Raw genomic sequence first — 12,335 nt, 5'->3', positions numbered from 1 at the left:
AAAATGGCTCGCACTTACCAGGACTATTGCAGGGTGTCACCGTGGGTGAGTAGTTGGGCCCGGCGGGCGTATTAAGGGCACTCGGTGTAACGGCTTTAATGCCACGCTCGTTCAGCATCGACGCCAGCCCCATGTTCACGCTGAACGTTGAGCAGGAGTTGCGCCGCGACAGGCTGGAGCGGGGCGTTGACGGTGCGGTCGGCTGTCGCGTCGGACACTCGGACGTCATCTGGGAGGACATTTGCGAGGGTGGCAAACTGAACGTAACCGCCGTCGTACCGTCGTCCGGATGCAGCACCGTGCTGTTGGTGTACGTGTAGGTGCAGCCGAACGATTGGAACCGCTTGCCCGGATGGTCTTCCGTGTCTTCGTCCTCCTCCACGTCGGACAGCGAGTAAGTTTGCAGGCCCAGCTCGTCCAGCCCGCGGCCACCGCGTATCGTCACGCCCGGCCGCTCCTCGAGCAGCCCGCTCAGGGTGGGCGTGGCAAGCCGCGACCAGTGGTGCAGCGTTTGCGAGCCCTCGATCGGTTTCACGATCTGCAGCTTCTCCGGAAGGCGCCACTGGCCGTTGCCGGCGGCCGACGACGACGACAGGCCCGACGAACCGGTCGACATAATACTGTCCGGTGTGCGGCAGCCGAGCGGAATGCCCGCAGGCTGCTCGTCGTAGCTGTACGTGCCGAGCGGAGCGTGCTGCAGCATCGCCCGTCTCGCTAGCACCTCCGCCGGGGTAAGACGCTTCAGGGCCGCTTCCAGATCCTTCGCGCCCGGTGCACCCGGGATGCCTGTTTGGGCTGGACCCGGATAGCCATCCTCCGAGTCGGCGGTTAGACTTTCGCGCGAGTACGTACGTCCACCGAGCGAACTGCCGCCACCACCGCCGTACATCGTGCTGTACACGGACGAACCGCTCTTGTAGGAGTGTGTCATCGTCGTGATGCCCGCATTGCTGCCGCCGCTGCCGTTGCCGGTCGTACCGCCCAGTCCGGGGTAAACGTATGGTGCCATGCGCGGCTGCGAGGAGGAACTCATCGTCATCGAACCGAGCTGCGAGAAACTATCGCTGAACCCGTTCGGATTTGCCCGGCTGGCCGAGCGGACCGTCTCGAACACCTTCCGATAGGCGGGAACCTGCTGCTGGGAGCCGGTCATCATACCACCCATCATGGAGCCGCCACCACCGATACCGCCCCGCACCGAATCGATGCCCGAGTCAAGGCTGTGCTCCGAGTAGAGGGACGTTTCCATCAGCTCCGACTGGAGCGAATCGGGCGCGGCCGGCATTCCCGTAATGCCGGGAATGAGCGAGCTGCGCGCGAGCGGCTGGGAGCGTTTCCGCTGCCGGCGCAGCTGCTCCTGGGCCTCCTGCAGCAGGTTCAGCACCTCCTGGTAGCGCAGCTTGAACTCGGCCAGCTCGCCCGCCAGCAGGTTTTGGTTTTCTTTGGTGATGCTGAGCAGCGACGATGCTTCCTCGTTTTCGGAGGTCAGCTGATGGAGCCGTATCTCGGCGTCCGCGAGCCGCCCGGTAAGGCTGATGATCTGCTCATGCTGTAGCCGGTTTTCCTCCTTCAGTCGTTCGAGTTCCAAATCTGCAGCGTGATAGAGTGATAAGAGTGGATTCGATAAGGAGATTAGAGATGAAGTGTGGTAAGAGAGAGCTGGATCTTGAGCGTAACGTAACTAGACACAATTCACATCCATACACAGTAGATAAGAGCTACAAGCAATACTTACTTAAACCGTCAAACTCGCTGTTGGCCGTGGTAAGCTGGTTCGCGATGTCCGCCATCAGCCTGCGCTCCTGCTCCTCGCACTCGTCCGTCTCCTTCACTAGCTGGGCGGTTTCGGTGCGCAGGGATTTGTTTTCGTCCTCCAGCTGCTTAACCTTCCGCTGCAGCAGCTCCAGGTTGATCGACTTCGATGCCGTCGGTGTGACTGCGGGAAATGATAGTAGAACCAGCCACAAATTTGCATTAGAATACGAATTGCCACAAGAGAGGGATAGGGAGAGAGAGACTTCATATGGGGTTTAAGAGCGCGAGAAAGTTGAGAGATTCCGTACAGAGTATTCGCAAGCAAAAGCACTTCGTCGTAGTTGCTACTACCGCCGATGATAAGCCGTTCGAGCGCGGGCGCTGGTAACACGGCATCGCCACTGCACGAATCAACGCCATCGAAAGGGGCAGCGCAAAAGAAGAGGAAAGAAGGTACGAAGGAGGTGTTCTCTTATCTCCTTTTATTCACGCTGCAGCCAGAAAGCACTACTGTGGCTGCCCAAACCTACACACTTCACTTCATTTAGAGACAGGCCCACGGAGGCTTGACCAAACGGACTGAGGCAGTCTCCCGGGTGTTTGTTTTGCTTTTCACTGGTTGCCCTTTAGCACGATTGAACCATCAACACCGGACCGAACTGAGGGGCGATGGGGGACGACAAGGATGAGGTCAATAATCAATCCATCCACGCCAATAGCGCGAGAGTGAGCTTAGTTTTGCATGCCATCGGACATGCCGCCACCGATAACCGTTTCCGACTGCGAACGGAACACCTTTCCCAGTGCCCAGTGCAGAGGATCAGCTTCGTTTTGGGAGGTGCCAGGCACACCACAGGCACGCGATGGAGCATTTCGTAACACAGTTGGGAACGGAACAAACAAATAAGCTCCAGTTTTGCTTTCGTTATTGATTTTCTATTTCAGCCGACTTTTTTTCGCGCATTTGTTGTTTTGTCCATTTTCTGACGACCCGAAAAGGACGATTACAACACACGACGAGCCACCACCACCCCCGGCCGATGGGTGGTAGGTGTGCGCGCCCAAAAACACGAGCAGACACGACGAGAAACCAGGCGAACCCACACAGTTCTCTGTCATCGATTTTCAGCTCGATATAATTCCATTACCGCACAGAATAACGATGCAGAGGAGTGGCTGGAGTTCCAAAAGCAAACAATTTACCTTTCGCTGCAACCCGTATATCACCTTCCGGCACTATTGTGTGTTCGTGTGTGTGTTTGTGTGTAAAAATTAAAATTAGAACACTTGCCACTGAACATATGCACCACAACAACACTGCACTACCTTCTCCTCGCGATGCATTCGTACTGCAAAGCTACGTGCAAATGTCGCTACAATTGCGCCGCAACGGCTCGAACCGGGGATGAAGATGAAGATGAGTGGTGCTCTTGATAAGCAACTCTGTGTGTGTGTGTGTGTGGGCGATCGCTCGCGATTGCTTTAGCGATAACACCAAGAGCACAGCGCCGAGTCGTTGATTCTGTTCGTTCGCTAATTAAAAAGCCGGTAACCTGCGAAGAACCGCGTCCAGCAGGGATGTTATTTTTCATTTGCCTCGCGCGATAAGGCGCGCACTCTCAGGCAGGTGAAGTGTTTGAGGATGTCAAGTTCTTTGCCAACTTATCGCTTCCAGTGGACGTCACCGGTCTTCTCCTATGATGCAACAGCACCACCACACACTATTTGCCTTGTCTAAGGTGGCAATCTTACAACATGCGGTATTGAAATGGCTGCGACTCGTCGGCAGGGAAGCAAACATAACTCTTCCCTATTAACCGTTGTCGACGTTCTATGGCTGTCGCTGGAGGGACACCCAGGCAGATAGTTAATCAACCGTTTCCAAGAGCTTTCACTCACGTCGCTCGATCGAACCGTGCTCGAGAGTGTACCAAACAACGCAATGCTGATTCGCCGATAGAAAATAGTGGTTACAAAACAAAAGGGGGCTTATTTTGATAGTGGCTAACGTGAGTAGAACCGAACGGCAATGGTTGGCGGTGGGATGGAAGCATATGCAATGCTACATTGTTCCGCATTGAACACACACACCTCTAGAGGCGCTTAAGCTAGGTGCTGGTGAGTGAAAGTGTTATGGAAACTATTAATTTAGGTACCCTATTCTTCTGTCACGGATAGGGCCAAAGGGCAACACTTAATCGCTTATCACTTTCAAAAGGCTCATAAGGGGAAAGTAATATTTGATTCTCCCGCACGTGTGCGATTCATGTAGAATTCACCGAAAAATTGAAGTTATTTTCGAGTAGATTTGGAGATATTTACTCAGCATTTTGAGCACTTATATCTTTCATACTAACATTTGTTAAATATCATAAAGCTTAATGGCATCAGTGCCCCTCGTGATAGCTTACCATTCTCACTGGTGTCGTCGGCATCGTTCGTCAGTATTCCGATCAGCTCGATCTTCTGATGCAGCTCGTGCGAGAGCTGCGCCCGGTTTTCGTTCGTCGTCTTGAGCTCCTGCACCAGCTCGGCGACCCGGTTCTCGAGGTGCGTGTTCTGCGCTAGCAGCTCCTTGCCAATCTGCACCGTTAGCTCGAGGTCCTTTTCCTTCTCTTCCAGCAGGCGCGTTACGGCATCTATGTCATCGTACGCGCGGGTCATTTGGCTCACTCGGTTACCGCATAGGACTGTGAAAGGGAGTGGAGGGTGCAAAAGAGAGAAACAGAGTTGTCATTAGTCAAAGCTGTATGTGCGGCGGATAGGAGGGACTCCGTTCGTAAGTATAGCTCCAGTAGTTGAGCTTTCACAGGCCACAGTAAGTAAGATCTGAAGGAGATAAATACAATAAACCGAGCTAAAAATAAACATAACACAAAGCTAAACATATCTTCCATTGCTATACTACCAAGTCCATTCATGTATGGCGTGCAGGATGGAGCTGATCGGAAAAGATAAATAATAACCAGGATTATACACATAGAATAGGCTACATATGAATGATTGTCAATCGATAAACACGATCGTGGAACACGCAAACACATTTGCTAGCTGTACCATTTAATCTTTTGTTCGAACAAACAGCAGTGAAGCTTTGTTCACACAGTCACGAAAGAGCCTCAAGTACACTTCCGTCACACACAGAAAGAGACCATTCAAACAATAATTGAAAAACGTTCATGAAAAGTGTATGCTGTAGCAGACGAATGTCCAAAGCAAGACCGCCAAACAACAATAATTTCCCCCCTTCTGTACGTAATCCAATTCCCAGCACAGGACAATTTCCACTCCCTTTTAAATAGCTCCAAAAGGGTACGGCGGTGGTTACGGTAGCAAAGTATTGGAACGCGCAATGGAGTGTATCCTTTCCTTCGCCCAATTATAAACACCACCATCGAATGCTTCGCACCCGTTTCCAGTGTTTTTTGGTTTTGTTTTTAAACAGCCTTCTTTTTGTTTTGTTTTAATTTTTACCCAACACAACACAACACACACACACACACACACAACGGTCATTATGTTGCGGAAAAGAAATGGCTCTTTTTTTTGTTCGCTGGTCTTTCTTTCTCAATGGGAGAAGAGATGCTGACGCTTAAAACGCTCAAAAGTTAAACAACAACGTAAGGGCGAAACGAACAAGATGCAATTTGAAGATTTTCGTATTATGCAACTTTGCGCGTCCAAAAGTCGTTCACGGTGGAGCGTCTGGGTGCTGCCGGTTTTTTTTCTTTCTCGCCGATGACGGATGATCCAGTTTTGCGTCAGCAATCGGAAGGCAGCAGCAGCAGCCCAACAATATGCTGACTCGTGACGGATCGTCATCAAAACAAAAACATTTTTGTTTGCCAAGCAAGGAGTATCATCATTGACGAAGCGCTATCTTGTAGAAAGCTACCAGCGGTACCACAGCAAAAGATTGCATAAATAGAACGGCGCTTTTAGGAATTGAACCAAGCCAAACTAACTATTACGTACGCTAATGAAATAAAAATCACACTCAACCCAACACACACGTGTTCCAGCCATAACAATACGATACATTTAATTGTATCACATTGGATTAATTGCGCCACTCTTCACCCCCGTAGAAAATCGTGCCCATTTTCAATGCCATAAAAAGCTAAACAAATAAGATGTTAAACAGCTACACCACCTGACACAATCGTACACAACCCGAGGAGCCTCAGTTGCCCCTCGCGTTTCATTTCACCCAATACGGTTAAAAGAAAATGGAAAACAGCGCCCCCCCCCCACACACCAAACCAACCCAAAAGACGCTCAATCAAGCGAACAAAAAGTACATTTGACATTGATGACTTCGTGACCCAAAGGGGATAAGAACGGTCGCGAAAGAAAAGCGCTGGCGCCCGTCCTCTGTACGTCCGATCGTGCGCCGCCACCCTTTTAATGAAGTCATTATGCAACCAACCATTATGGGCGCCAAGCCCGATTCATTCCATTTGCTATTATTATTTGCTTAAAGATTCCTCTACGAGATGGCAAAATTGTTGTGTCGCATTGTTTAGGAAATAATAGGGGGAGCTGGTGGTGAGGTGCAAATTTCACGCTCAGCCTAAAGAGATGACTGGGGTATGATCAATCCGTCGTTCTCTCCACGGGGAATGACACGTACACGTTGTGTTTTTTTGGTGGAAAGTTAATACCTTTAAAAGCACAAAAACACGATCTGAACGAGAAATGGCTCAAATTAAACAAGCCTGTTAACAGCAAACGGGGGTACCACCACGGGGGTGCTCTTACTTACCACCGAGAAGAGCTCGAAAAGCCAAATGGTAAATGTCACGAATGTACTGGCAATAACAATTGTTCCGTAACAAAGTTTCCATTCATCAGGCCCTGTGATTGGGACGAGCACTCCTTCTTTTACTGTTGTTGCGCCTTTGCTACTCTGCTGGTACTGTTGTTAAAATGTCTTCATTTATTTTGCGTCAAACAGTCTCCTCAGGGAGGGCAGCAAGTCTCTAAATTCGTGCCAGTGGGGAGAAGTGTTGGCCTCCCGGTGGGCCAAACAAAACAAATCGAAGATCGTTATCGAAATGCAACGCCAAGGAGCTTTCGAATTGAGGGTTTCTGGGATTTTTTTCTCTATCCAGTAATGCCTTCGATTACTCAGGCATATTGTTCAATTGTGGAAATGTTAGAAAGAAATCTGGCTGCAATCTATAGTTGGTTGAGCAGCGTGAGAAGTGTGCCAAAATTGTGATCTTTGTGATTTTGATTGTTCACACGATCAAAGTTAACATGTTTTTTAAACATTATTCTCTTTTCATATTACCATGAAAGAATTACCTATCGTTCCTTTGTCTTAGTCATGATCAGCCGTAAAAGTGTATCTAATAACAACCTGTTGCTTATAAAAGGCGCTTTTCCGAATGAGCTATTTTCCCCCCTGCATTAAGATTTGAACTCATGACCTTTGACATGTAAGACCGTCCGTTTGGTACTACACTACGCGTCCGCATTTGCTTCGTACTGTTAATAGAGGTTCAGCTTCCTACACCCATTTTCCAATCACCCCCCAAAACTACCAACAATCAAACGATCCAATTACTTAGCCCGCCAGCTCTCGGCCACAGAAAAACCACTTATCGTTTGCCAGGAAAATACAAAGCTGGAGGGCTAATAAAGCGTTTGCGCCTGTTTGTTGATGTACGATCATCCAGCGCGATCGATCGTACATTATACACATTACGAAACAGACAGCTTCTCTTATTAACCTCTTGGTTGGTCACCCGCCAGGTTTTCGGTGAAACTGTTTCGACCTTTCACTTCACTTGGCAGCCGCCGTTTGCTTCTCTCCGCTGGTGCGATCCATCGTCCATCCGCGGGTTCGCTAATTCGATTGCAACCATTTCCTGCCTGCGTACAAGAGTTCTCTCCTGGTGGAAAGGGAGTCGTGTAGAAGGCTAACTCGATTCGCTTTTCTTCGCGTGGATAGGGAAAATGAACCAGCGTCCTGGAACGGTTCCGAGGCCCGGCTTTAATTAGACCTTTGGCCAGGGGAATCCTTTCAAAAGGGGGTGTTATGTTTTTGCTAGCAGTACTCCAAACTCGCAGTACAGCGCAAAACGTTCACTTTCTTTCGAGTTGTAGCTAGATGTAGCCCCGCTGAAAGAGAAAAGGCAACTGTGTACCAAGAACACGGAGGACCATAATTCCATCCGCTTTGCTAAACACATAGCAGAAAGGCAGAAAGAAAAACGATTCCTATCCGATAAGCGATCGGCCTGCAAACACGTAAAAACGTTTTTCTAGCAAAATGCAGTGAGCATCCCGCCCAATGGGGTGGGGTTTGGTTTGGAAGGCGAAGTAATATTACCGCTGGTTAATAATAAACCTGCAAACATTCCATCGTCGATGCTTGCCCTCGTAAAATACCAACCAGTGTGTTTTGGTATTTACTTTTCCAACTCGCATCTAAATAAATCGTACTGGTTCGCTGAAAGCCTGACGGCCTTCTTCCAGGAAAGCCACCGCACACCCACTCAAAAAGGGCTCTTTTTGATACCTTCGCTGACATTAGAGCGTCGAGACGCGGGAGGAAAGATCAAATATTTTCCCAGACCCTTTTGCCGGTTCGATGAAATCGAAACGGGGTGAACACTTTTCGCACGAACCGCACCTTCTAGGCTAGACCACAGCATGAATGAAGCTCGAACTGCGCCAATCCTTTGCCCTAACCCTTGCACCTTTGCAGACAGTGAGACGATACTACTACGGTGGAGGGTGGTTGGAAAGGAACGGACTATTAAAAGCATTTATATTGTTGCTCGTCGAAGTAAAAGTTCAAAATAGCGCGGTGAGCGGAGATCCGGGCAACAGGTTTGCCGCCACCGACGACGACGATGACGACGACGGTGGTGGTACAGAGTATTCGCGATCACCGATAAGCTCGGCATTAACAAGGTGCCGAAGGGGACGGGCCTACATATTAAATCCAGTATAGTTGCGCTCTCCAACTTAAACCATAAGACGCTCGCCCTCCGCAGCGCAGAAGGAAGGAAACCTGCTGTTGCATTTAATTTCATTCTCTTGTTTGCATTCGAACGAACGAATTGCAATTAGTGGCACCTAGGTTTGAAGATCGAACTTGGGAACAAGATCTTTGCAAAGGATAAAAACAAGCAGGTGGGCGAAAGGTGAGTTGGAAAGCTCGTTATCGAGTAATGTATTTGTTTTTTTTCCGCAGGGCATTTGAGAGCGGAAATTATTACATTGAATTTATTTACATAACGCTGACCAGAAGTGGTTTTTTGAAGGGCCAAAACAAGGCTAGCAAACAGTGGCACAGCAGGAAAGGATTTTTTCCCTCATTACATCCGTAAAGGGCAACTCTCTATGTAGTGGCAGTTGCATTTGCTTGAGTGTTTGATGACCATTTGAGGCAAATTTGCTTTTAGGTAAACTTTTAATTTGAAGTCAAATAAGTTCCATAATCAATTCGTAATTAACTAGAGTGCATTATAATTATTGTACAGCAAATCCAAGAAAATAAAGACACACACAAGCCAAACTGTGGGAAAACATTGAATACCATATCTAGCATACCAACATAAAAACAAACACACACACACACACACACACACACACACACACACACACACACACACACACACAGCACAGCAAAGAACACTAGGGAAGGAAGAAAACCAAAACAAAACATAAATTAAGAACCCCCAACCAATTAACACATCTTCTTTCACCCTTTTTGGGGCGCAATCCAATCAAAATTTGTATAAGAAATCGTCAAACCTTGCCGTTTTCCATCACCTTGCCTCACACTACCACCACTACCGCTGTCACTGGCAGCACCGGCAAGCTCGGTAGATTGGGTAGGCGACGATCGAAGGTGATCCTCGGACGGATCCCTCACCCCACGCTTCGTGTCACGGGCGAAGCTGTCAGAACTGACCAGTGCATTGCGTTCCTCGTCGCCGTGCAGCAGTGCAGAAGAAGCAGAGGAACCGGTACCACCGTAACCACGATCAACACAACCACCACCATGGTCACCACCACGATGGCTTCTACTACTTAGCGTACTTTTCGAGGTGGGTAGCAGCTTCGATGTACTTCGACCGGTGGCGGCCGGCGATGATGACGCGATTGACCGAGACCGAGACCGCGACCGAGCCCGCCGGATCGTCGACAGCAGGGACGATGCAATGCTTGAAGAAGAGCGACACTCTTCACGCACCTCATCGCTCGCTGTTTGCTCCTCTTTGCTTGAGTGTTTCTTTCTACGGCCGCCCGTTTCCTGGTACTGTTCGGGACCATCTTGGAAGTATTCGGTGGAGGAGGCGGGTGAACTGTCCTGCAGCAGACGGCCGTTGCTGGCGAATGCTGGCGAGAGGCCGGCCGGCAGCACCGGCTCCGAGTGGCAGCTGCAGTCGTCCGGTTCGGTTTCCGTTTCGCTTGCGTTCGTGTCCGTACCGTGACGGTCATCTTCGCCGTCGTGGTGTGCGGATTTGCGAGACTTCTTCTTACGAAACACGTTCACCGCACGGGAAAGCATTTTTGGAGATATTTGATGCTTTTAATTCTTTAAAATCACAGTCACAAAGTCTGATTGTTTGTTTAGAGAACGATGATAAATGTCTTTGCCAACCAGAGAGGGGTATTGAGAGGTTCAGAACACAGAATAGGATTCGTCTGAACAGATCATTGTTAAAATACTTTCATTTGCACACACACATTTTAATCACATTTCCATGCAATATACTGTAGAGACATTGGTTCAAATAAATATTTTTGTTACGGAAGAGAGTATGGCATAGAATTGGGAGAACGTAGTCTACAAATTATCTTAATCCGTAAGCCTTATTCTGAGTATTAGAATGACCCAATGTGTATAATTAACCCTTGTGTCCATTAAGCAGGGAATTAGAGACTTGATCTCTGTCCGGCACTGCTGTTCACTCCTCCGTTTGTTGATCACACCATCAACCAGCTCCAACAAATGTACGATAATTGATTATTTAAGCAACAGCATCGGGGGGTTTGGATTAAATTAATCAGACAGAAGCATCAATAATGATATTGTTTTTACAGTTCCCAGGAGGTTGATTGGCTCTTGCAAACGTTCAAAACAAACAACAGGGAACAGAACGGAGAAAGAATAATCAAATTATAATTAACCCACTTTTCACTGCGATCAATATCGCGTGCTGTGCATGTTAAATTTGCATGCCTCACAAGAGCACACACCCATCTCTGCGTCCATCGTTGCACCCATTCGGTTCAGAAACAATCGATTTTTCTTCGCAATTTGCATAACGGACCAACGGATTTGCACTCGGAAACGGGGACGAACATCTTTGCTGCTACCGATGCTGCTGCGTCCGTGCAAGTAGCGGCACATTATTTTTAAAACTGTTACCAATCCGTTCCGCAGGCAGTTTGTTGCCGTAGCGGAATAAAACACAAAACGTTACCTAACAAAGGCTGATTGCATTCGCAAAAAAACAACATTGCAAATCATCTAGAATTGCAGAGTACGACACAACAACAAAAGCGAAAAAAGGAGTAAAATTATTATGCCTTTTCAACCAGTTTTTCAAGGGTGAGTTGATAGCAGAAGCAAACCCACCCGGAAGAGAAATTATGCATTAACCTAAAAAGCAAAAGGGTAAATCTCAACCCAACGACCGGAACAGAGAAATGTTGCTCTACTCCGAGACGGCTGAAGCACTTAAAAGAAGAATGCAACGAAACAAAGTGCAGTGCGTCCACGCCGTACATCGGGGTGCATCGTAGTAATGCATCGCACACACGCTGATGACCCGCCGCACGTGTGCAGAGCTGAATGATAAAGTGAACGCAATTTAAAGTTTCGTTTCGAACTGGAACGCCAACTCGAGATTTAGTTCTTAGCGGATAGGCACGAAGTGGATGACTAATGTCTCAAAACCGGATGGAATGATGCGAAGGGATGCCTCTACACAGCGTAGATAAATGGAGAGACAAAACATAATGAAACCATTACTTAATGCACAGTTTTCCACGCAATGACACACGGGATTATGATTTGCGGCATTTTTTGCCTGCTACTCAAGCTAATAACCTAATAGAGAATGTTGCTTCTAATGAGTGAAGAGAAGGAAAACCTCCTCTCAAGCTCACGGTCATGGGCAGGAGCGATAAGTGCTGATATGAAATGTTGTCTTTTTTGTTTTGTTCTCTTGCAGGCCAATTAATGCAAACTCCGAGAGCAGATGGATGAGAAAATTGGCGGAATAAATCACACTACGCTCCCTCTACCGCTCTCTGCATAATGAGTAAGATGCGTAGGAGGCTCCCGGCGTAAGGGGAACTTTACATTGTAACGAGAACAAACGCAGTGTTTGTTATTCCTGCAGGTCTTTCGTCTCCCGCATTCGATTGACACCTGCAGTAAAGGCGGTGGAGAAGCTGCAGGTTGTTGTCATCTTGCCCGGAGAAAGAGGAGAAGAAGGAGAGACGAATGCCTACTAACTGTAATACACCATGTTGCACACCCTTCAAGATGAATGGATGCAAAACAAATGCAACCTACATTCACAACTGCATTTGTACCATTCACC

At 48.3% G+C, this 12,335-nt stretch overlaps 1 protein-coding gene across 11 annotated transcripts in view; it reads right to left on the bottom strand.

Annotated features, from left to right (window-relative positions):
* The window catches only part of LOC120903018 (trafficking kinesin-binding protein milt), an 89,055-nt gene that overhangs the window by 1,772 nt on the left and 74,948 nt on the right, over nt 1-12,335 (bottom strand). For 10 of the 11 annotated variants that reach the window (XM_040312195.1, XM_040312196.1, XM_040312194.1 and 7 more), the window contains 3 exons: nt 4,167-4,445; nt 1,736-1,936; nt 19-1,590 (listed from right to left, as the gene is read on the bottom strand). In XM_040312195.1, the coding sequence (XP_040168129.1) occupies nt 19-1,590; nt 1,736-1,936; nt 4,167-4,445 (2,052 nt within the window). Of the gene's footprint in view, nt 1-18; nt 1,591-1,735; nt 1,937-4,166; nt 4,446-9,528; nt 10,484-12,335 lie in introns of those variants that run through there. The other variant, XM_040312192.1, reaches the window with a different exon arrangement.

This window comes from Anopheles arabiensis, chromosome 3 (assembly GCF_016920715.1).
Source record: "Anopheles arabiensis isolate DONGOLA chromosome 3, AaraD3, whole genome shotgun sequence".
Taxonomy (NCBI): domain Eukaryota; kingdom Metazoa; phylum Arthropoda; class Insecta; order Diptera; family Culicidae; genus Anopheles; species Anopheles arabiensis.
Note: the sequence above shows the minus strand (reverse complement) of the source record. Positions and strands in the feature narration are given on the sequence as shown.